This window comes from Gambusia affinis, linkage group LG03 (genome assembly GCF_019740435.1).
Source record: "Gambusia affinis linkage group LG03, SWU_Gaff_1.0, whole genome shotgun sequence".
Taxonomy (NCBI): Eukaryota; Metazoa; Chordata; class Actinopteri; order Cyprinodontiformes; family Poeciliidae; genus Gambusia; species Gambusia affinis.
Window position 1 is genome coordinate 3860366 of NC_057870.1, and position 26399 is coordinate 3886764.

The 26399-nt window shown below is 39.4% G+C and overlaps 1 protein-coding gene across 1 annotated transcript in view; it reads right to left on the bottom strand.

The window, feature by feature from the left end:
* The window catches only part of slc4a5a (solute carrier family 4 member 5a), a 40693-nt gene that overhangs the window by 13027 nt on the left and 1267 nt on the right, over positions 1 to 26399 (bottom strand). The window contains exons 2-15 of the mRNA XM_044107893.1: positions 17686 to 17741; positions 16144 to 16356; positions 12294 to 12423; positions 10767 to 10927; positions 9548 to 9700; positions 8220 to 8342; positions 7529 to 7584; positions 5436 to 5593; positions 5257 to 5344; positions 3858 to 4012; positions 3489 to 3617; positions 2891 to 3065; positions 2051 to 2184; positions 1560 to 1831 (exon numbers count right to left, since the gene is read on the bottom strand). Coding sequence (XP_043963828.1) covers positions 1560 to 1831; positions 2051 to 2184; positions 2891 to 3065; positions 3489 to 3617; positions 3858 to 4012; positions 5257 to 5344; positions 5436 to 5593; positions 7529 to 7584; positions 8220 to 8342; positions 9548 to 9700; positions 10767 to 10927; positions 12294 to 12423; positions 16144 to 16356; positions 17686 to 17740 — 2002 coding nt within the window. The 5' untranslated portion in view covers position 17741. The remainder of the gene's footprint in view (positions 1 to 1559; positions 1832 to 2050; positions 2185 to 2890; positions 3066 to 3488; positions 3618 to 3857; positions 4013 to 5256; positions 5345 to 5435; positions 5594 to 7528; positions 7585 to 8219; positions 8343 to 9547; positions 9701 to 10766; positions 10928 to 12293; positions 12424 to 16143; positions 16357 to 17685; positions 17742 to 26399) is intronic.

Below are 26399 nucleotides of genomic sequence, written 5' to 3' on the forward strand. Positions count from 1 at the left end.
TTCTTGACCAGGTTTGCACACACTGCAGCAGGGATTTTGGCCCACTCCTCCATACAGATCTCCTCCAGAGCCTTCAGGTTTCAGGGCTGTCGCTGGGCCACACGGACTTTAAGCTCCCTCCAAAGATTTTCTATTGGATTCAGGTCTGGAGACTGGCTAGGCCACTCCAGGACCTTAAGATGTTTCCTACGGAGCCACTCTTTAGTTGCCCTGGCTGTGTGTTTTGGGTCGTTATTATGCTGGAAGACCCAGCCACGACCCATCTTCACTGCTCTTACTGAGGGAAGGAGGTTGTTGGCCAAAATCTCATGATACATGGCCCCATCCATCCTTTCCACAATATGGTGCAGTCGTCCTGTCCCCTTTGCAGAAAAGCATCCCCAAAGAATGATGTTTCCACCGCCATGCTTCACGGTTGGGATGGTGTTCTTGGGGTTGTACTCATCATTCTTCTTCCTCCAAACATGACGAGTGGAGTTTAAACCAAAAAGTTCTATTTTTGTCTCATCAGACCACATGACCTTCTCCCATTCCTCCTCTGGATCATTCAGATGGTCATTTGCAAACATCAGACGGGCTTTGACATGCGTTGGCTTGAGGAAGGGCACCTTGCCTGCACTGCAGGATTTTAATCCTTGACGGCGTAGAGTGTTACTGATTGTTTTCTTTGAGACTGTGGTCCCAGCTCTATTCAGGTCATTGACCAGGTCCTGCCGTGTATTTCTGGGCTCATTCCTCACCTTCCTCAAGATCAATGATGCTCCACGAGGTGAGATCTCGCCTGGCGCCCCAGACCGAGGGAGATTTTCCGTTATTTTGTATTTCTTCCATTTTCTAATAATTGCACCAACTGTTGTTGCCTTCTCAACAAGCTGCTTGCCTATTGTCCTGTAGCCCATCCCAGCCTTGTGCAGGTCTACAATTTTATCCCTGACGTCCTTACACAGCTCTCTGGTCTTGGGCATTGTGGAGATGCTGGAGTCTGATTGATTGAGTGTGTGGACAGGTGTCTTTTATACAGGTAACGAGTTCAAACAGGTGCAGTTAATACAGGTAATGAGTGGAGAACAGGGGGGCTTCTTAAAGAAGAACTAACATGTCTGTGAGAGCCAAAATTCTTACTGGTTGATAGATGATCAAATACTTATTTCACACAATAAAATGGAAATTAATTATTTAAAAATCATACATTGTATTTTTCTGGATTTTTGTTTTAGATTCCATCACTCACAGTTGAAGAGTACCTATGATAAAAATTACAGTCTTCTTCAAGCTTTGCAAGTGGGAAAACCTGAAAAATCAACAGTGTATCAAATACTTGTTCTCCCCACTGTACCAGCTCTGAGCCTGTAGTGTCTTCTTATCTGTGCTGCCTGGATTTTGAAATTGCATTCCACCATTAAATCATCTTTATTTATTTCAACCTGGGTCCCCTGCTTCAGCCTCACCACATTTCATGTCAGTTATTTTCCATTTTTATTTCACAAACCCCTGCCATCCCAAAAAATTTCCTAAATACCCCTCCCTGCTGATTTCCCTGGGCCAAGGGGTGAACTCACTCGGGTCAGGGGCCAGGCACTCGCACTTGTAAGTGGTAACGTAGTCTGGCTTGAAGTCGGTGTTGATGGGGTAGTACTTGAAAGAGCCCACCATCTTCTTGATGGCGTCCGAGATGAAGATGAAGGAGATGAGGCTGGAGAAGCCCTCCTCGGTGAAGCGGGTCATGTACTTGATGATGTAACTGGCGTCTGACGCCACCAGGATGAAACACTGCAGGCACGAGTGGATGCCGATCCACAGCCGCAGCTCCATGTAGTCTATGCCGTTGTTCCTTTGGAAAAGGAGAGGTCCAAGGAGGAAAAGAAGTCCAAATGAACAGACAGGTACAATTTGGTGAACTCAAAAGTAGAGTTATTTGTCTGTTTCAAAGTAGATTAAAGCCATAGAAAAGCAGGGTTTTACAAGGGGCGTCCAAAACCACCAACAGTACCACTGACACAGCATTTAGTTTTCCTGATGGATTGAAATAGTCTATAAAAAAACAACTCACTTGCTGAAGTCAAACAGGAGCTTTTCAAAGATCAGAATGGGTCCTGTGGAACTGAGGATGATGAGGGGCTGACCGCCGAAGAGGCAGAAGACAGTTCCAGCCAAGGCAGTGCCCAGGAAACTCTCCATCACACCCTGGTGGAGGAAATGGAGAGAGATTGAAAACGGATGGAAGGAGATAAATGAAAAGAGTCAAAGCAAATGCTGAAAAGGAAAATGAGACAGTTAGCAGCTTAAGAAAAATCTTTGCCCTGGGAGCCAAAACTGGCAAATTTACAGGCCAGCCACAAAAATGTATTGAATTAAATTGCAAAAATGAGCATATTTGTTAGCATTCAAGCTAAACTTAGCATTTTTTTACAGTCAAATTTGTATCAGAATAAGTAATGATTTCTGATCAGCATTTTTTATTGTCACTACTTATAATATCTACAAGTATAATGTACTTTATAATAGGCATGAGCAATAGTAGGATGCTACAGGCATGTAAGAGTGTTTTGATGGTGACAGTAATATGTTTTTAATGTCCTTTTGTGACAGCAACCTGCTGAGGGACCAAAATAACTCTAAGACTAAAATTCACAAGAAGCTGAAAAAGCCCTAAAGGGTTGTTCTGAGGTTACAGATCAGATCACTCTTTGCCAGCCACATGGAGATTAGTCATTTTGAATTGAGTTGGATACATGTACACGCAAATGTTCCATAATGTATGAACAGTAAAATATGCATATAATAAGTTATGATAAATTTCATTTCTATGCATAAAAGGTTTTCAGCTCATAAATGAATTATGAATAAATAAATACAAAAGTTGTTTCCACTGAGTGTGATAGTTTGTTACCTGGTAGTTGTCTGTGGCGTCTCCGAGGAGACCACCAAAGGTGATGGCATTAGTGATGCAGCCCAGATAGATGAAGAGCACAGCGGAGATGGACTGGATGTGGAATCCCTCGTAGAAATCGCTGGGCAGGAACGGAAGTTTCCGCTTTATGTCCAAGTACAGGCCACCGCAGAAACTAAAACAGCAACACACTCGATGGTTAGGATACTACACACTAAAGTGCAGAGTAGAATATTTCTCTGTGAATTCACCTGAAAATCAAAGAAATTTGCATAGATAACATCTATGTTATGTTATCTATGTAATCATAGATAACATAACATCCTAACTTTGTTTACATAGATATCATGTTTCCTGATATCTATGTAAATATGAGCAAAACAACACAATAAACCCTGTTTAAGATTCATGTGATTCAGCCTGCAGGTTACAGGACGATCGCCAAAATCACCACCATTTGCTGATAGCGGCAGCTGAAGACAAAATCAACCGCTCTATCCAGGTTGAGTTTGTACCAAAATCATTTGTGTGACGACAATTACAATTCAGATTTTCTTGCCATGTGCCAGATAGTGACTGTTTGTGTCCAACCACCTACCGACCAGTGAAGGCCAGCTCCTCTCCCAGTTCATGAGGCACCGGCATCTCCTCATCCTCAGAGAGACCGCCCCCTTTTCCAGCCGTGCCGTTCATCTGGCCCAGCTCGTTCAAGGAAAGCACAGACTTTCTGCAGAAAGAAAACAAACAAATTACATCTGAAAGTTGAAAAGATCTTTATAGTGATGGTAAACGTTGACTGCTGCAGACAGGAGGGTGTGATTACACCCATCATTAAGCCCTTGTCTCCTGCTTTCATTCGAGGCACAATCTATTTTGCCGCTCAGTCTGTATCATGGATGACAAAGCGGCTTTGGTTGACATTGTGAGTGGTTTTAGCACGGCTCCTTGAGCTTAGAAAAACACAAACCTTTTGTCAGCGCTGGTGACTTTCTTTGGAGGCTCAATGCGGATTTTAGGATCCCATTCTCCAGGTGGAAGCACAATCACTTCATCCAGAAACTCATCGATGCCGGCTATCAGGTCCTCCCGATCTCTGGCTTTGTAGGCAACATCACTGAAAAGCTTGATGGGGAGGAGAGAGGAAAGGAGAAGGGTTTACACATTCACTTTGTTTGCAAGATGTTCAAACTAAACCGAAAAAGTCACAGTAAAAGTTTTATGAAACTTGTAGACTGCTTGAACCCAGTTTATGTTAAAATTATGACAGTAAAATATTACACCTCAAATCTTACAGAAGTAGATGCAAGTTATTAAAAAAGTACAGTCTGATCCGTTTTATCTGCAAAACTGAATAAACAGTGGAGATGTATTGGAAAGTTGCAGAACAGCAGAACAATCTGCTGTTTACGTTAAGAGCAGAAGCCAGGGACAAAATCCCTCTGACGTTTTACAATAATCACATTATTATTCTCAAGTTTCAATGTTTTGCATTAAAATGTGGTGTCTAATTACCAACACCCCAATTTCCTCCTCATGAAATGAGTTTCCTTACATAAAATAAAAATTTTTCAAAACATGCTATTTATGTTCCCAAACCTGAAAACCTCCAGTCTGTTTTCATTGTGCAATCTGCTGCTACACCTTCAGTACGCAATTTTTATAATTATTTTCTTTACATATTTGTTAAACCTGTCACCATGTCGTGAATGTATAATAAGACAGCAAATCTGTGAAAAAAAACAAAACAAAAAAAACTCCAGTCTTAGCGCTGTCAATCACCTTCCATGTGGTGCTGCTCATCCCCCTTGCTCTCTGTTATGATACAGTTAGCAGAGCCTGTTGTGATTGCTCAGTCTAGTTAGCATAGCCACAGGAGATAAAAGGTTTTCTTGTAACAGTAAGTTGTTTCTCCGCCACATTTAGTAGCGAGTACATGAGATTGACTTGCAGCACTAAGCCCCGCCTCCTGGCTCTGATTGGTTGTTTTTGGTTGAGAACAGTGCTGTTCTTCAGACGGCGGTAACAGCTCAGAGAGGAGGTGGAGGACATCCGTCTTTTCACAAGTTATATGTCTCATATTATACTGAGACAACATGGTGATAGTTTAAACAAATATGTAAAAAATATATAGTTTTTATAAAAGTTACATACAGTTTTGAAATATGAAACCATATGGTCAAACCATCTAATTGATGCCAACCAATCAGGAAAAGGAACATACTGCACATACAGCTTTCAATAGCAGCTCTCTGTCTTTTCTGAAAATAACAACAAATCTTCTCAGACAATGTCACTGTCAGCAGTGCTGCGCCTAACAAAGACGGGAAGCCACAGAGGCATTTTTTCACACAGTGACAGACACTTACATCATCCACCATTAGGGTCGCTATAGCTCTGCCGATCTCATTATAAGACTTGGCCTTTCCTTGGGGACCCAACAGAACAAACAGGAATCTGCAGACAGGAAAACACATGTAAGGGATGAGCTGGCAGCTCAGATGTCCGCTGCAGAGGCAGGAGAGGAGGACGCGTGGCGCTGTCTCACCTGGTGGGAACTGGCACTTCTGTCAGCCCTCCGAGCGTCGTGGCCTGAGCCAGACGGACGAAGGCGACGAAGGGTTTGTTCAGGAAGTCCACTTCACCCACTAACACGTTGGATGCCTCGGCGTCTCTGGGGATTTTCTTCATGAATTTGTTTTTTAGCTGCGGCAAAAAAGGAAGGAAAAAGTAGGAGTATGTTGAGATATAACTGTCGGGTGGCAGCAATGTGACCTGTGTTTCTGAAGTTAACATATATGTGGTGATGTATTTATGACTAAATCTGCATTATAGCCTTCTTTGTTAACAGTGCCTTCCAAACGTATTCACACACCTAAGCCTGTCACTATAGCAACACTTTCTAGACGGTAAATCGTTCCAACAATTGTTGCGAAAAACGATCATGTTGTTGCTTTGAGAAAAATTTCAAGTGTATATCGATAAGGGCATGATGATGCAAGTTCACACTCTCAAAGATCAATAAACCGAAACTGTGTAAAGAACACTTAAAACTGGAACTGGATGATATTTTAAATATCCAAAATAAAAGACGTCAACCAAAAGCAATAAAACAAAATGGGAAGAAAACCAAAAGTTTGAATCATCCAAATGTAAATTATTGGGCTCATTTTGATTCATTGTAAGATTAACTGATTAACTGCGTATTGCGACAGGCTGACACACACCTTGGGATTCCTCTGCCCCACTTAAATAGAGTTAATTTGGTACAAGTAGTCAAAATAGATTTATCCAAACTAACAATGTACGCCGCACTTTTCAATGTGTTATTAGTAAAACCTTTTGAAAACAGCGTCGTTTTTATTCCCACTTCACAGAGGTTTACAGATCCGATGATGGATGACGGCGTGGCATCTTTTTTAATGACGTATCGCCTTAACAAACTTATTCATGAGTGATTTTAATTGTGTCTCTTATTTAATGGAAACATCACAATTTCAAAATGGTGGGTGGTTGTTTGTAAAGGGAACACAGCTACAGAGAAACATCAAGGGACCTGAACACTTTTGTCAGCTCTTCAGGTCATGTCTTCTGGATTTTATGATTTCTAAATATGAGCTAAAAAAAAATATAAAGTTCGTTTAAAATGTCATCAACTGTTGTCTTTAATGCTGCTGCAGTTACCAGATCTCTAAATAACAACCCAAGAGTAACAACTTTTTATCAATCGCTTATTTTTGTGGACGTTCTCTACATTTAGAAGTGACAAAATAGCATTCTGTGTGGCTTTCTGAGGCAAAAGAGCTCTGAGAGCAAATGAATGAGGTTAAACAATGTCACAGTTGTGCCAGTCCAGGCTGACCTGCCTGGCCTGTCCGTCAAGGTGCGGCAGGAAATTGGGCAAAGCCTCAAAGACGCTGAATAGCCGAGAAGCTTTTGCCAATAATCCACAGCCTCAATCTGTGACTACATGTGAGCTCTAGGCACGCGGACCGGACAATGAGATCCATGGTCCTCCCCGCTTCCGCTCGATATTGACGCTGACAGTGTAGCGCAGGCACACAAACACACAGTAACAGGAAAAAAACAATCACTTGTCCATTGTTGCATGTGACCGACTGTACGACTGTAACTCCAATTTAAACACTGGTCGCAGGAATCCTTGCTCCCTGTGGATGAGCTAACAAAGACCGCTCATATCGTACTCTGAAACAAATCCTCATTCAGTTTTTTTTTTCTACTTCATCGCTCCCAGAGAGCGACACCTCATCATGACCTGCCTATTTCAGAGCTCAGCAGCCTGATCCCCACAACAACAGCACGCCCCCGCAACTGCCCCAGCATGTCTCTCTGGGTTTAAATCGCATTATTGAATCGGTTCCGTGTGTGTTTGCACCCTTTCTATCCCGCTTTTTACAACAATTGGAATGAAAGAGGAACTGTCAATGAGGCAACTGAGACAAGAGACGGGTGATTTCCCCCGTAATACAGAGCAGCAAATTGAGTATAGCTTGTAAGGTAACAAAAAATTAGACCAATTAAGAAACATAAATTCTAAATGTTTTCGGTAGATATCAGGATTTAGTGATTGGATTTCTACACAATGAGCGGTTGGTCTGTGAAGTCACAGTCGGAGCCCACCTGGTCTGTGCTGGGAGTGTCAGCAATGTCGTTCATACTTCTGCTCTGAGCATGACCTGGAAGGGAAAAACACTCACTGAAAACTCAAGTCTACATCAAGTTTCCCATTGTGTTAGATAGTACTATAAATAACTGCTAGGGTTGCAGTAATACAGTCCATTAAGGAAACATCTTAACACTGAGGACACACTATGTGTTGTTCAATTGTAAGCTAGATGTAACAAGACGCACACATTTCAAAATGTTACCCTTTTGTCCCATTAGTTAACAGAATATATATATATGTTTTCAGTGACCATCATGTTATTTTTCACCATCATTCATTGCTTTTGGATCTTTTCCTGAGGAAAGTAAGATCTGCTGTGCTTTAGATGTTGTTCTGCATGACGTGTGTACACATTTATTAACAGTAATGGCATACTCCTGAAATGTTTTATAATTAATTCATAGTCCACTGGTAAGCATGGACTGTGAATGAAGGCAAAAGAAATGAGGGAGAACAGGGCCTTACAAAAGTATTTGAGTTCCTTTATTTACTCCCATTTTGCAAGAATCTTCTTGTAAATTTTGTTTTTTTGGTGTACTTCACTCCGAAGACAAGGCGCTGTAACTGAAATTGAACATTTTCTCATATTTTAGGACTTAGGAAAAAAAGTCTAATAAAAGATGGTTGTAGCAAAACAGCACTCACGTAGGCGTCCGTAGTTCGCAGCTTGCTGCTTAACTCGTAGATCTTCTGTGGATCGGTTAAAGTTCGGCCCTTGACCCTGACCTGGACTCGGACCTGTTCCACCTCGGGGCGGTACGCTCCGACCTGACAGCGGCAAGGAAGCAGATACAGAGGCAAACAGAAGCTAAATAGTTGAAGCTGATGTTGTCTGATTTACTGAGCAGCATGTGCTTTGCCCTGATGAGATGGGGAAATGTTACAGTGATAATTAACTCATCAAACATTAATGTGTCCCCTGTGGAGGATATGAGCCCTGCTGGCTGCTGGAGAGCACGGACCCATTCAACAAGCGTAGTGAATAACATAGTGGGTTTCTGCACAAAACGTCTTGCAGGGTTTTTGCAGGTTTCACCAAATCAAGTTTAAGACTTTTCAAGACCTTTTTCAGACCTTTACAAACACAATGTAAGATGGACAAATAAAATGCAAGGGAACCAAAAGTGAAACTTCTGGGGTCTTTTTGTGACTCTTGGCAACAGCTTTGTGCTCTGCAATGACATATCGCTCTCTAGATGGCTAGCTAAATAGCCAGCTATGTGACTCCAGGAGTTAAAGTTACCAGTAGCAACCTGCTAATACTTGCTTTCTAGCTGGTAACAAGCTAGCAATGTTTGGGTGTTGGCATAAAACCTCTAGCAGCTTGTTACTGGTAGCCTGAACTGCCTTGAGCCACAAATGTGACTCAAGATGAAAATGCCTGCGCATGACTGAAACTTTTGCCTGATAAAAGGGAAAGCTAATTAAAGGCAAAGGTAATTTTATTTATATAGCACATTTACAGCAACAAGGCAATAAAAAAATACTTACATAAAATATATGAGATTAGATAGGCCTGCCACGACCAAATTTAAGACCTGTGACTAGTATATTTACATTTTTAAATGAATTCAAGACATTAATTTTAGGTAAATGAATTCAAGCCCTTTTAAGGATGAGCAGACAGCGTCTCTAGTTACTGTGGGTGACAGAGCTGAACGAACACATTAGTTGGGGGGGGGGGAATCACTATTTTGGTGTTAATTCAAAAGATGGCATTATGGCCATAAATGTTGTGTTGTTAGTCATGATAATAAGAATAGATACACTAAAATATATATATTTGTTGTCATCTTGAGCAGCTAATTTAGATTATCTAGCTTATCTTTGCTTTAATAATAAGTTTAATTTTGGTGATGATAACCTAATTGTCTTAGCACATATGGGGTAGAACATTATCCTGTGTAAAGTAAAAGTTTAGTCAGGTCTTGCTGAGTCAGACTGCAGTTTTTGGTACCAGTAGAAACACTCACTTGCAGAGGAGCTGGACTTGCCCATGTCGGCCAGTGAGCGGTGAATCGGCTTCTTGGTCTGATGTCGGTGTTTCCTCAAGAGCACAAAGCTGATCTTCTCCCTGAGCTCAGGTGACAACATGCCCTCTTCTATCTGTCTCTCAATTATGTCATCTGCACAGACACATGAGTTCAGTTCCCATGAGATAAATGGCTTTTACTCAGACATACAAAGTCTTGATGGTGAAGGAATTAATCAATGTTCCGAACACAAAAACATCGGCTGATTTTTCTCCTTGAGATTGAATCCCGCTTCAGAAAAACAGAATGCTTGTGAAACGTGAAACTCCATCACAGCTCAACATCATATAAAAAAAAAAAAAGATTTCTAGCTCTCAGAAAAGAGAAGAACTCAATTAAAAAGTCATTACGAGTTTTGGTGGATTAAAAGAAAGGCTGGTCAACGACAAACAGATGTCACAGAAAGAAAAACTTTAAAGATAATATTAAAAACTTGATTATTAGAATATGTGACTCTACTATCAGCAAGTCTGCAGCTGCCATTTATGCCCAAACCACTTGGTTGGCAAATGAGGTACTGAGACTGGACCACCCACTCAGGTAAAGCTTCTTTTATTTGCTACTGCTGGAAGCAGCTGCTAGAATTGATTAGTTTAAGCTCCACGCCCTTTTACCACGTTTCAAAAAATCTGTACTGACAGCTGGAGGGCAGGCCTCAGATCAAGTTCTGCTTAAGCCCACAAATGACGTTGGGCCGGCCCTGTTGGAAGAGCTGAAATAGATTATTTTTATCCTACAACTTAGCAACATTTAGTAATTCTAACTTCAAATGCTCTTTTTGATAGTATTTGTTTGACATATCACTTTTACAGCCATATTGTGCCACTTTCTGGCACATAATTAAATTTAAAAATACTGTTATAGCTACTAGTAAGTAACCTGTTTACTGACAAGCTCCACTAGAGTTAGCTAGAGTTGGTCAGGACAAAAAAATACTTTTTTTTAGGCAAGACTGAGAATTTTTCAGACAAACTGCACAAAGTACTCATAATAAATATTATAAAGGAACGTTTTGAATGTGTTTGGCTACAAAACAACAAACAAACAACGAAACATTGATATGCCAATTCATCAAACAATAACAGACCACAAGGGATAGAAGTAGATATGTATATATATTTTTTGGGATTTTGTCCCATCTTTCAGGGAGACGTCTCACCAACTATCTGAGGCAATGAGTAGCCGTCCATGTCCAGCAGCACCGTCCCTGTTTGGAGACAAGTCCTGAGCTCAAAAAGACTGTGCAGGGACAGCGTGGACACGTGGGGTTTACTCCATCTCTCGCCTCCCTCCTCCACCTTTTCCTCAAACTTCACCCACCTGAAGACATAAAAGTATCAAAAGAAAAAGTGACTCATGAAAGGACAAAATGTAAAAACTCACTGAGGTTTTCAACAAGTGCTGTTTGGGTTCCCTCTGCTCAGCAGGCTCAGTGACCTCAGTTCATTCTTCAAGCTTCTTGGATATTTTGCTCTGCCAAAGCGGTCTTGCACAGGTGGGCATTTATCGTATCGTTTATCATTTATCACGATAAGAATTTTGATTTATCATTGTCAAGATAAATTCCAATTTACAATGTTCCCATTTTTCCCACTGTTTGTATAAATAAATATCAATACATTTGAAAATATGATTAGATGCAGTTGCTGTGTGCAGATTAATGATATAAATCAAACCCTTTTATGTAATTGGTGTCATAAAGAGGTACTTTACAAATTGGTATGTTTTTCAAGGGCAGCATTTTGTTTGTGGGCTTTGATTGCTGTGTGATGCAGTCACAGATATACGGTTACCTAATAAAGGAATAATAAATAGTTCTTATTGCCACGTTTATCACTGTCAATACTGCTAATCAATCAATCAAGTTTATTTGATTGACACAGCAGTTCAGAGTGCTTTACATCGTGAAAACACAGAGAACATCAGCAACATGTCATACAGTTATGATAACCAATAACAGACATTTACATTTTGTCAAGAGTCATAGTTAGAATCACCAATATGTTGGTCACTGTTCCATTGTTCAAAAGCAACTCTCTGCAGATGGGTTTTCCTTTCATGCCACATCTTTGTGTGACATTAGCCAGGCTTGTTCTGAGGACATTTTTAAAGATAATTTACATTCTGTTCACTGTGTCTCATGTGTCTTTATCCTGTACTTACAGTTTTATTTATTTTATTGACGTTTCCTTTTTATTTAATTTGTTTTATCATGGTTCTCATCTCCTTGCATCGGTTCAGCACTTTGTTCGAAAGCATTTTGTAAATAAAGTAATTTTTACCATTATGAGAGGTATGTCCTTTATGAACCAAAACATGCTTCCTCTTACTGAAATATCATAGAGTATTTGTGACAATCAGTTGGATTCATCAGTCTCCTCGACATAAACAAACACTGTGCGTGCATGTGTGTGTGTTTGTTTATAATACCTTGTGGGGACCATTTTTCTGACACATACTGTTCCTTGTGGGGACCGAAGCCTGGTCCCCACAAGGGGAAACACTGTTTTTGGGTCGGAGGTTAGGACTAAGGTGTGAATTGAATTTTGCTAAGGGTTAGGATAAGGGTAAGGTTTAGGCTGCAGAAATGAATGGAAGTCAATGGAAAGTCCTCACAAAGATAGCCACGCAAGCATGTGTGTGTACATGTGTGTGTGTGATGTGTGTTTTGGGCGTGGATGCACACCTGGCCGACTCCTTCCACTCCAGGTCGTCACCTTCTCGCTGCAAAGTATCCATCTCTGTGAAGAGCGTTGGTGTGGGCATGTCGTCCTCTTCATTCAGGATGTAGCGTAGCCGCTCTGCCGCTGGAGACACTGCGTCGCAGAAAATAACTTATTTAAGATGTAAAAAAGAAAAAAAATCTGAACGCAATCATTTCTTCTATAGAGCTTAATATGCTTATAGAAAGCTTTAGTGGCTCATTAGGATTGAATTGTTTGCTACTGAATTTGAATCTGTGTACATGATTATGTAGATCTGATTGTTTAGTACTGTACGTAAATTGGACTCGCTTGTCTTGGGATGACATTTGTTGTTAATTGGTGCTTTATAAATAAACTGAATTAAGTTGAATTAAAGGGCTTAAGGAGGGCATCTGCAAGGCAGCCATGAAGCAGCATGTCATACTGTTACACAAACATTCTGCTGGAAATAATCTGACAGTGGAACAATGTTATCAACGCAGTGAATCATTCTGTATCCAGTGACCGTATTGAGGATATATTTAAGTGATTAATCTTTCATGATGCTGCATAACTACATAGATCTGATACTGTTTTGAAAATGTTTACATTTTACATAGAAGAAATGCACAATTATTTGTTAAAAATGAATTGTAGTCAGCGCTTCTCTTGCAGGGAAGTTTTTAATGCATCATAAATAGTCCATGCCTAACTTTGTCCGTTGCATTTAAGGTCCTGCAGAAAAGAGAACACAACTGAAGGTTGTTTGATGCTCACAGAGCCCTATGTCCAATTTATGCTAATTCTAACAAAGATGTAATTACCTCTTCCTGTCTTTCTCACTCAGGCTTTAAAGATCATGAACTGTTTTTATTTATTTATTTTAAAGACATGGTGCAGTCATTTTTCAGGTGCATCAGATGAAATTGGCTCAGCCCTCCAAACTTTGAGGGTTTTGAAAACCTGTTAATACGTTTTGCGCTGACATGTGATCTGAGTGGCAATAACTCTATAGTTATTGATTTTATTAAGAAAAATACTGTTTTTATTTACTGAATTACTGAAATTAGATTAACAATATCCCTGCTTGTAGTTGTTTTTTTATCACAGGATTCTATTGTTTTTGTTTTTTGTGCACTTACTGTACATGATTGAGATTATCAGATAATTTTTAAGATCAGAGACAATGTGAGTAAAAACAACAGGCAGTTTTCAAATGGTGATTTCAATTATGAAGTGAAATAATTATAAGAAATTTGCTTACAGATATTTCTAATATTTACCAGAAAAAAAACTCTGAAATTCTGAGTCATCTCAGAAATAGTCTAGGAAACCCAAGAAAATTTCTGAGTTTGAAAAGTAAAAAAAAAAAAAACACATTTCCAAGTTTTTTTATTCTTTAATTATGCTGCTCCGTAAACTGTAATCTGGCCCTGGTAGCACTCACCTAAAGACCATAACTACAGTGCAAGACTTTTAAATGTTGATGGATCAACAGCATTGAATAACTTTACATACAGCTAGAAACTATAAATCATTTCATATGACATGTTATTTGAAAATATGAACTGAAAGTGAATAAAAAGAATCCAATAGACATAAACTAAACGTTGTTTAGTTTGTTTGCAATTACAGATTTCATCTATTCAGAGGAAGACACATAGCAGGAGAAAATAATAATAATAATAATAATAATAATAATAATAATAATAATAATAATAATAATAATAATAATAATAATAATAATAATAATAATAATAATTCACCATTTTTTAATGGTTGTTTTGTATATTTATGTCAATTTTTGGCAGAACATTTTCAAACGCTGCCGCTTGCATCGGGTTCGTCTGATCAAGTACCTCTGCTGTTTTACCACTTATTGCACCACATGCATTTTGAAAATTGCTAAATAAAACCCCTCAATTCACCAACACTCCTACCCCCAAGTATTTGAAAGCGATCTGCTGCCGTGTTTATGACAAAAGACGAAGCAATCCCTCTCAGGCTGTGTCTCAGCCTCCTGCTGCTTACTGTAAAATGTCCAGAAGGGAGTTCAATCATATCCAAAGCACAACAAAAAGCCTTTCTTTAATTAAAATTAAAACTTCAGCTGAATGCCAGCTGACTTCAGTAAACACACTGAGCTGATGGTGGAGGTAAACAAAGGTAAGAAATTCTTTGGGTGGTGACAAATGAGAAATAAATTCAATGAATCAGTGGACATCATATGTTTGTTACGGAAGAAATAAAACCATCACAAACACTAACAGGACAGTTTTCATTGCAGTTAAGCTACATGTGGCTCAAATAAACAACATGCCAGAAATGTGTTCTGTATGGTCAGAGTTATTGTGATTAAGACATCTATAATTCATTATCTATCTCACTGAGAGTAGCTCAACTGATCCATATTAGTTTTTTGTAGAAACAGTATTAAGTTGTCTAAATAAAAACAAAATGATATATATTTCTATAATTATGGCTGGTCATTTAGGCAGCAAAGTATCTCCATCACCTTGTCTTATACACAGTATGTCCTTAGATAGTCTCTAGGAAACTCAGTGCACCAATATGAAGGTCATCCACTCAGGTTTCTAACTGTGCAACAAATGTTTTTAGTGCGCGCAGAGCGTCAGAATCTTTCTCGTGGCTTCCTTTGCTGCTTGTTGGATCAGAAGTATCATAAGTATATTTTAAGAAATACGGTCACATTCAAGAGATTACAATATGTCCTGATGAGTCTTGTTTGTCAGATTAAAACAACAACCTTTAAGCAGGTATTAATCATATTTTTCATTATAAAGTCCACTCCCATCCAGAGCAAGAAACGGGCAACAGGGGGAAGGAACAACTGTATTTTAACAGGAAGAATGACTGTCTTCCATGATCGACTAGAAGAAGAGAAGACACTGAACAGAAAAGGCAAAGAGCACACAATCCTAATGCCACAACTACTTTAGTGAGTGGTTCTGTCTGAGGGTGCATTCAGCTCTGTTAAGTCTGGTTTAATCAAACTCTAGTTCGGTTGGTTTGGTTTGGTTTTCAGGTGTGAACGCTCAATTGAACTCAAATGAAGACCAAACAAGCAAACTCTGGTCCACTTAAAAACTTCGGCCTTGGTTCTGTCGATGTGAACTCTGGTGTGGCATGCGGACCGGAGACTGTTCCAAAAGCAGGAGGTGGATTATAGCGTAAGGCATTCTCAGTACATAAAACCAAAACAAACGTGTGAGTCTAGCGCTACAAGGAGAAACGGCTCGTGGTCTTTCACCGGAGACATTTTACCACTGCTAAAATCTGATGCTACACAATTTGTTTTTACATTTTGTGAATAAGAAAGTTGCATTCCGTGTCCTCTTCAGAGGTTTTCATGTTGTATCCCTCATGTTGTAGTTCCTGGTGCAGCACCGCCACAGGCGAGGAGGTGAACAGGTTTTTCAATTAGTGTGGATTGTTTGATACAGTACAGTCTAGGTTACACTCTATAAAATATGGCATTTGGTACATGTAAAATGCTTGAAGGGTCAGATGGAGGAAAAAACAGACTTTACCCTGATATAATCAGTTCTGCTTCTTGTGTCTGAGCTAGGGAACATATTACATGCACAATGTAGCTGTTTGTTGAAAGATCAACCTGTAATACTCATTTTTACAGCTGCTTGAGTACAAAATTATAGACTTCCATCTTGCCAGAATGGAAGTCTACAGCAACAGTAAGTCAGCTGTGAGTCTAGTGACATTTTAAGGTTTTTGGAGATGTATTTTAGCCTCCTGTGGCCTGCCTTCTGGATGAACCGTCTTTGTAACTGTGATCAGCTTTGTTGTGAGGGCTGTTTGTTTGATCGCTCTTACTTGTGCGGTTGATGTCTTGGAGACTCTGCTCAGCTGAGTCCATGAGTCCTTCCTCAATGTCTATGTCTCTGTAGTGGTCATGGTCTTGGTGTCTGTTGTGGCCGTAGTGTCGGTCCCGCTCCATGTCCTGAGCCTCTCGACTCGAACGCCGTCGTCTCCGTTTGCGGCGTAAACCACGTGATACGGGGACGCCGATGTAGACGGATTGATGGTCTGTGAAGGAATACGGTTCGTTGATTAGAATCTGACACTGTGCCAGAAAAATAAAGTAACAACTTGCCAGTGTTTTCACTTGGCTAAATGTTTAAGCTCAGTCATGTTTCACGCACACTGTAACTGCAAAATTGCAAACTGTTTCATAAAGCACAGCTGTTTAAAAAAAAATGGTCACACTGAGTAAAGGCAGTGATTTGATCGCAACTAAACATCATCAATTAACCATATTTTACTTAATAAAGAAAAGATATAAACAGAAATGTGATTTCTAGCTTGTCGTCTTCACAAGGACATTATTACATAAATCCAGGCAAGCTTTAGTTGATCTTGTTTCTTTTAGAAAGTAATGTTTTTTTCCTCCTTTCTTTCATCTAATAAATGTTAAACTTCTTCTCTCTTTTTGATGGCACAATAATGTCAATCATAAGAGTCAGCTGTAAGCTTAGTGACAACAGTTTAAGCTTTACTGTAGCATCCTATGGCCAGCCTGCAGGGTGAACTGCTGGAACTGGACACGGTGGTTGTTTTTAACAACCCTCACTTGCAGACTGTTTTCCTAACAGTGGAAAGGCTGATTTGAAATTAGACCTCACTTAATCTCTTGCAAGGCTCATAAAAGGCAATCTTGGTTTTCAAGGCTCTTTGAATCTCAACATGGTCTTTACTCCGACCTCAACAGTTAGGAGCATACCAAACTACATGTGTAATGTTTAAATACAGTAAACCTCCTTAAAATGATGAATAATTATGTTTTTAGAACCTGAGGTGATACAGCTGTCTGTGATTCTAGCCAATTTATTTTACCCACGCAGCATTTTTACTATTTTACAGAAGGTTTTGATTTATTTTAAATGTCCCCATGTCCAAATATGTTAATAAAAAACCCCACAGACATTCGGATGTCGTAATTCTTTTGCATGTTATGTTTTGGATGATGTAACCTTTATGAGGTTTTCAATATCAGTTTTAGCCTTTATTAGAACTCAACATGACTCAGTTTCATAACTCACGTAATCCCCGTCGGCACCAAAACTGTGAATGACGCGAGTTAGATTGCCTGCTTCCAATTAAGATGTTGGTATAACACTAATTTCCCAGAGTAGTTCAGGTCGAATGGCAGAACAGCAGGGAGACGCACAGCGATACATAACATGTTTCACATTCTGAATCTTGCTCACACAGTCTCAGAGCTAAAGCTACATTGTCAAATAGCCCATTCGACACAATTTTAACAAAGAAACTGGAGGCTTGGACTTCATTTTGTATGTTTGCAGAGCGCCATTTATCCGCCGCAGGTTTAATTGACAGACATGCAGACAAACTCACCATCCTCTTCCTCATAGCGAAGGTCAGACACCCTTCCTCTGTCTCCATGGTCCATCCTGACAAGTTTAAAAATACTTTTTTAGACACGTAGATTTACCCTTAGATATAGTAGCATGGTGTGGCTGTGGTTTTTAAAATCTATGTACACAAACCATCATGGCTAACCAAAAAGTAGCTGCGTTTCTATTGACCATACAATTAAGCAATTTGATATTTCGAAAATGAATTTGCTAAATGGAAACCCGCCAATTCGAAGGAAACGCTCAGTTTTCGACAAAACGTGTCGGTGCTAAAATGAGGTCGTATTCCAGCCGCATCGAAAATGGTTAATTTCGTAAAACTTTCATGCCACTGACGCAAACCACGAAGAAGAAGACGACGGGAAGTGAGCTGTGTTTTTTAATGACTTGTTGCCTGAACAGACGTAATCACGTGTGATTTTCATTGTTTTTCTTATTTAATGGAAACACCACAATTACAAAAGTTGTGCGACATTAGTAGAATATCGGCAAAGTTTTGTACACATTTGTAATGGAAATGCAGCTTGTGGTTTTCCAAGTCTTGCTTAAACAAAGGACTTAAAGAGGCCTACACCTGTTTAGCTGTTTGCTTGCACATCTTTAAGATTATTTGTTTATCCTTTTATTTTTTAATAGAGATTTATTTTACATTAGAGTAGCCTACAAGATACATGGTGCAGTATAGTACATTAATGAAAAATGACACAAATCAAAACAACCCAAAAAAATACAACAGAAACAGAAAATGTTGCATTTTAATGAATGAATATCAACTGTGTGTTAATAAGATCTTTCTTAAACTCTATAGGAGTTTTAGAATCCAGTTTGCACTGAAAGCTGGAATTTCTTAAGAAAACCTGGGTAGGCCCAAAAACATTTAAAGAAAATAAATCTCACTTCATTAGAAGACGTGAGAGTATTTGGGCTGATCACAGGTGATAGTAATATTAGAAAGATAATCACATGTAAATCCATCTGTCCAGTTTCTGGAAGAGTTTAGTGGCCTTGCTCATCTAGGTCTCTATGAATCTTGCTTTCTGTAATGGTGTGTGGTCATTTTGGAACAGGACGGAGTCATCCCCAAACTTATAACTTTATAGGTACGTGTTTTTTCAATGATGTGTGTGTGTTTTTGACATTTCTCAACTTGAATGACCCATTTTTCTAACAAACACTACAATGTAAGAACCCAGCACTCCTTGTTGTTTTTGGGTTAGGGGTTAGGTTTAGGAGTGAATTGAGTATAGGCTAGATTTAAGGAAAGGGTAACGGCTAGGCTATAGAAATGAATGAAAAAATGAATGGAAGTCAATGCAAAGTGTGCATGCACGCACGCGCGCGTGTGTGTGTGTGTGTGTGTGAGCTCCATATCTGGGACATGACCTCCAGCTGCATTACCACCAGCAGCAGCTCTCGCTCACTGACCTGCTTGCTGCAGCACTGCCATGCAGATCAATGGGAAAATAATTAGGAGCGAGGGTAAGTCAATAAAAATGCACATAATTAAAACAAATGTGATGGTAAAGTATTGCACGTGCCACCAGTTCACACAGTGAGGACCACCAGTGAGGAATAAGGCCACCATGTTCCTGCTGGTAGAGGTGTCGAGAAAATAAAATCTTTATTTTCATATAAATGTCCTCTGAAATGTTCTTTTCACTTACTGTACTGAATATATTCTCAAATTCCATGGCAGTGAATCTGAAGTAAACTCCTGAATTACTACAGATATGTACATTTTGAGTAAATTCTAATTATACATACACTAAAATACCAGAATTTAATAAAAACTTTAAAGAATGATCAAATATGAAAAGTTTTAAATTGAAAGTAAATCAAGTCCGATTTCCACTCTGTGTATTACAATTCACACTGGCTACACCTTCATTCTAATTGTGTGCAAAACATTGTCAATTTCCCATTAATGCCAAAAAATCAATTCCGCAATTGCTGTGTTTTTATTAAATAAGAAAGGCAATTAAAATCACACAGCAAGAAGATTGTCAGTAATGCTGCACCATCATCCTCCAACTGCTTTCTGTTGTCTTCTTCTTTGTGGTTTGCCCCAGTGGCAACACTCGGTTGCTGGTCATGTCACTCGTGTTTCCACTGTTTCGCGTAAGAAAAAAAAAGGGACAAAAGGGCCAACAAAAACCTCTTTACCAAACATTTTTTTAATTGGCTTGTTTCCTAGAAGCAAATTTACTTTCAAAATGTCAAATTGCACATTTATATACTCAATGGAAGTAAAAAAAAAGGGTTTATTTCTATTTCAGAAAAAAAGAATTGTGGCTCAATCAAAACAGGAGGCAAAAGTATCCTCCGTTCAGTCCACTGACTGGCACCCTGTGTGTAAACACTGCCTCTATGTGATCATTGTAACACTCTCCAGGAGTGTTCAGGTAGCAAAAACACTCCAAATGACGGACCTCTAGCACTCTGGGAGATAACAAAAGCCACCCAGGGTTACTTCTGAGAAACTACCAGTCTCTCTCTCTCTTCCTCACCTTGGCTGGTCTTAAAGGCTGAGAGTCAACCGTCAAGGACACTGAATGCAGGAAAACAAAAAGCAAGATGCTCCTCTTCAAAAGTAATAAAACCTCTCCGTGGATGAGAGGCTGTTGGAGAAAAGGTTTTGAAAAGTGAACTTTTTTTTCAGATCAGAAGTGAAGGGATGTGATCTAATGGGAAATGGAGGTGTAATGATTTTAAATTATTTTACTGCAACTGAGTCAACATGGCTTTCTACTGATGAAACTAGCAAATATAGATGACAGTAAAACATTAAACTTTTTTTTTTTTTTTAAATGATAATGTGCCGCATAACTTTGAGCTGATAGTTAACACAGAGTATAAAAATATACATATAGGCACAAATTGACCACACTTCTGATTGAATTCTGTCTGGATTTGACCATTTCTCCATCAGCAGCAGCATCAAAGCCAACAATGTCAAAAAGACTGGTTCTGTTCTGGTTCTGTTCTGGTTCTGTTCAGGTTCTGTTCTGCGGGACGACTGTGGAACCTCTGGAGATGATGATGCAAAGAAGAATTCTTCATAAAATCAAAAAAAATTATGGCAACCCTGACCGTCGTCTTCACACTATCTTGGGAAAACAAAGTATCTTCAGTCAGAGGGTTCTTCAGATTTGCTGTAATACAGACTGCAAGGTCCAGGCCCTGGGCAATGCAAATATTTAAAGTCAGCCTGCTTCATTTGGAATTTCTACAATCTTAGTTAAAGTTCAAGAAGTTAAAGGTATTCTCCCTGCAGCTTTTCATTCACAGCATGATGCTATCCTGACCATGCCTCACATTTGGTTCAGTGTTCGAAGGTTTGAAAGCGTCGCTTTGACTTCTCCATAATTCTATTTATTGAAGCCAAGCAGATCAATCTTTCTATGAGCTTGTCATTGTGTGGAGCTGCATGATTCAGTTAGGGTTGAAATTTGATTTGGTGACACTTTGAAACAAAACTGGGCTCAATGTGAACAGAGGTACGTTTCAAACCATGGCAGATTTTGCCTTGATTGTTCCTGAAGAAATTGTTCTCTCCTCAAAGGATTCAGGTCTTCCAGACTTCAGCCAAGAGCTGTTACATAGACTCACTCAGACGTTTGTAATCTGCAGTTGGTTAGAAATGACTCTGAAACACTTTCCCGACTTTTGTATATGTACAGACCAAAGGGAAAGCCTGAGGATCTCAGCAAAGTTATGAAAAAGGTTTTGATAACTTTCTCATTGTTCTGAGAAACGGTCGATTCTGTGATGCTAAAAAAATCCTTTTTTATTGGTAACAGGTACGGAAATAGATCTTGGCCTGGCTAAGTTAAATCATATGCTGGGGTCTAGAGGTACAGGCATCTCTTACTATAATTTTTTCCGTCAATGTATGCATATGCCTGTATAGTTTTGAACATGGGATGATTGCAGAAAACTCCCTTTAAATGTAAACTTCCTTACACAACTCTTACATTTAAAAGCAATTAAAGTTGTGTATTGTGCAACATTTCTCCCCACGCCATCAAAGCAACACAACTAATTATTTTTATGCACTTCATGAGTATCGGTAAACTTCTAACCGTAACTGTTAAGTTCTGGCCAGAAAAGTCAGAAAAGGTGAGTTAAATCAAAGACAAGAAGAAAACCATTTCAAATGCAAAAAGATATGTTTTGCATGCAAACAGCATAAAAAAAATGTAAACAAAGCCATCAACTTTTTATTGTTGTTTTTTTCTTTAAATAAAAAATAATTTATGGATCAAAACCCCATTTGTTTCTTTCCTGCCAACAGGACGCCATGAGTTAGAGCTGCGTGTCTCATTGTGTTTTGGCTATGGGATGCTGGAAACGCCACCCTGGAGGGGTGAGAGGTGTGGAGCGGCTGGTGGAGGGAGGTTCTGACCCGGCATAGCTCTGCCTGAGCTGCTGCTGTGGAGGGTTGTAGCTCTGGCTTCCTGCCTCTGTAATTAGTGCTGTCACATCGGTGTCCTTCACACCCAGTGGGCAGCTGCAGGCCACCCCACCGCCCCCCCATCACAAGCTGATCGATGGGCTCGCCCTGCCTCCGAACGACCCCCCGCCCCACCTCACATCGTATGGAAATAATCCCCACTGGTGTATGAATGAGAGCATGAGACCTTGCTGTCATGTGCCCTGCCAGCATGGAAGTATTCCCAAACATCCGCACGAGGCTCAACAGGTTAATTTGTCGAGTAATTGAGGCTTTTACACTTTGGAGAAATCTGTGGTGTTTTACACTTTTAACCTCATCTAAAAGCAATCAGGGAAACTGAAACTACAACCAAACTTGATAATTGTTAGAGAATGCTTTCAGTGACGTAACTTCACCTAAACCTTCACAAAGTTTAATGGCTTGTACAGCAGTCTGTTAAAGATAATGCTTGAGGCTGAAAGAAATTATTGCATTAGTTTTACTGTTAGCATTTCAAACCCCCTAGCAACATGTTTTAGCATAATTTAGAGACAAATGTTACCAAAAGATCATGATTAGAATTTGACTAAATATATTTATTCTCTGGTTTTATTCATCCAGTGTGGTGTCCAGCACACAAAAATAAGCCTGATGTGTTTTTAAACTAATTAAATCATAACGATATACATTATATTAGCTTAGTAAGTAAGTGTTGCACCAGTCTTACAGGGTTTTTGAGTTGAAACAATTATTCAAAAGAATATAACGTTATACTTCAACTACTATTGAGACGTTAATAATAGATGTTAGATAATAGTGAATTTGTTGAAAAATGAAAAAACTCTTAGCTGAACAGCGAGGCTCTATTTTAGCTAACATGATAGATTTAAAGCAACTCAAAAATAAAACTTATACCTCTGGGATACTGGGGCTTATTAAAAAAAAATAAATGTTGAGATTTTTACAAAGAAAAATGTTCAATTTGTATTCTCTCAACTCAACAACGTACATGTAACAATGCTAAAGTTCGGCTACCTGACGTTGCAGGCGAAGTTGCTGGCAAAGTTGCTGGCGAAGTTGCTGGCGAAGTTGCTGGCGAAGTTGCTGGTGAAATTTGTCAGCTGATTTCAGTCTGACTGTGAGTTTGCTGGGTTAATTTCAAATAAAACCAGGAAGTGCACCGGAGGGTATCGTTTTTGATGCTGTTTTTCTAAATGTTTACTTCACTCCACAGACAGACGGAGAAGTTTCAACCGATATAGCCAATTTGTAAGGCGAGGGGCCTCAACCTGCTTAACTTTAGCGCAGTAAAATCAAAAAAGCAACAAACTGAGCAATGTTGCCTTGTGAAAATGTGGTTGTTAAATACCAGCTAGCATCATTTTGCATCCTATCGATGTAAATATTTTTAGTTGGAGTAGTTTCAAATTGCAAAAAAAAGTTTAAACAGTGGGTGAGTCTGATGTTTAAAGGTAAGGGAAGTGATAGGTTTAAAAAAAAAAAAAAACAGAAAGAAAAACTGAACCAGTTCTTTAAATTTGTTTCCAGGTTTAACTAAGTTTGTAAAAGAGGTAGAAGTCAAGTGCTACTTTAAAGCACTTTAAATCTGATTTGAGTTTGTAAAACATCAGATTAGTTATGGATGACCTCTTTCTTCTCAGATGTACAATTATAATATTGGGCATATAGTTGTCTGACTTGATCTCAAAACAGTTCTTATTGGTTGTTTTTATGACTGATATCTTGTTAAAACTTATGTATATTTCTCTCTGTTAGCAGTAAACACCTTACAAGAAATCTCACTAAATAAAGAGTGAGCAAGCTGATTCATCATTTCTATTGGCTGAAAGGTTATTTTCTTACTGTAAAGTAACTAATTTTCATTCAAAAACATCAATATCACTTGTGTGTTCCTGAGTGGCTGCTGTATGTCCACCACCTTAAATAATATTAAGGTGGTGGTATGTGTGTCAAACTTAGTAGTTTACCAAAAGAGACGCCAAAAGAATTTAGATTTTCTTTAGTGTCATTCTCCAAAAGACCTAAATCCAAACCGGAAACCCTTTCTGAATAAACAAGCTGAGAAAATGAAACAATGTCACTAAGGGAAACAGAACAAACAAATAGGACTAAGCAGAAAACAGTAAAGTTGTTTGGAATAAGTGCCAGCCTACCTTGTTTAGTTGTTAGCCTGAGTGACAGAGAGGAGAAACAAGGTTTGATGTTCATCGAGTCGCAGCAGTGAAAACATGCCAGTGGAGCTCCAGCAAACTATTGAGTGGAATAAAGTCAGCACAGAGCAGCAGCCCTTTCTGTCAGCGCGTGCCTCTGTGCCTGGCTATCACTCTCATCGTGAGGTCAATAATGGGCAAGCCGGCGCAGAGCTGAGGGCTGGAGGCAGGACGCTGTTTCAGTCGGTGGCCACAGATAGCAAATCTCTCACCGTGCTGCACTAGCAGGTCATTACATACGGGACTGTGCTGCCATGATCTTTAAGAGAATCACTGGGAGAGATAGACTAGACAAGAAACAAACACAAGAAAACCAAAGGACAGTTCTGAAGTTTTATGTAGCATGAAACCCCAGAATCTGCTGTGTTTGTTTGTTATGTGCGTGTTTTTTTTGTTTTTTTTTACAGAACCCACGGCAATATGTAAATGAGCACATTTCTGTCAGGCTATGAAATTCAATACTTGTTAAAGGGGCAGTGTTATGTAACATTGACTTTTCATTAGCTTCAAATCATGCTAGAATGTTAGTCATTAATCAAAAACATACCTGGAGTGCTGCCTTGATTCCTTCATGTTTGAGCAATCCTTTAATCTCCCGTGGCAACCATTCAGCTGTGCAAAATGCCTGGGAGAACTGAGCGCTGCCTTCGAGGCCGCAGTTTCCGCGACTCAGCTCCTTAAGACTAGCCAGCAGCAATCAGCAAACACCTGGTGGAACTGAGCATCAGCTGAGCTCATTATAAGAGCTATTTCTCAGAGCAAAACTGGTAAAAACATTGTTAAAGAGTTAATAAAGGAGCCATGTTGTGATGACTTCCAGAAGCTGGAGTTTAAGAAACAGTAGGAGCTTCTTAAAGAGACAGAGGCCCAATTTCAAGCTGCTACATCACAAAGTCAAATTTCTTTTAAGTCATATTTTACACAGCATTTTTATAGCAACTGAAGTAACAAAGTTACTTAAATGTGCTGCAAAATGAAACTATGTGCCTGGAAAACACTTAATGTTGCCCATTATAGATCTATGGCTACCTCCACACACCAGGCAAATCCAAGTTTTTTGCCCATATGTGACACATGTCAGACTTTTTCAAAGCAGTCTGAATGGCACAATTCTGATCTTTTCACTCAAAATAAAACTTATTTGCCACTGCCATGCGGTTCTTAGTTGGAAATGTATCCTATATTTTCCCCCAGTCCGAACAGTCATGTTGCATTGTATCCCGTTTTTATGTCAGCCTTCCTGTTACTCACTGCACTCAGAACCCCCTGCAGTTTATTTAGCTCCTAACCTACTCATGCTACTAAAGCAGTAAATCCAAGCACTTTACTGCAGGCAAAAAACTATTTAGGATGGAGTCCCGACATGCATAAAAACCCATTTTGTAGTCCAAATAATACATTGAAGCAATGCTGGGCCTTTCAACGACTATGTAGCAGCACATTAATTGAATTTTGTGTAAGTGATCACCCAGATCTTCCACTGAGACTGGAGCATAAGGAACCTGAGAGAAAGAACCTGTTAAGTCTGATTGCCATGGGACCAGAGATCTGAAGATGTGCTGCTATTAAAAGCTCTGAATCTGTGAGAGGTTTATCAGGGTGATGAGGCATGGAGGCCGGATGTGACCAGAAGCTGCTGTGCAATCATCCAGCACAAGAAATTTGAATCCTTAATGTCCTGAGGGAGAAGCTTATCAAATCTTTCTTTCTTTCTTTCTTTCTTTTTTTACCCTCCAGCACACGGAGCATTTAGTGTGAAATTGACTGCAAACTGGTTGACCCCCCCACACACACACACACACACTCTAACTAGACCCAGATATGTGGGGAATTCAATCCAAGAAGCACACAGGTGGGGATGGCAGTCTGCTTTTTTCTACTGTTAACATATTGAAGTTCAAGCTGCCCTTAGAAATGTGACACTAATATTAACGTGTTAGATGAACCAGCAACATTCACACTCAGGCTGCTAAACAAACAGGCTGTGTTACCTTTTGAAGTGATGACTCTAGTTACAGAAATGTGGAT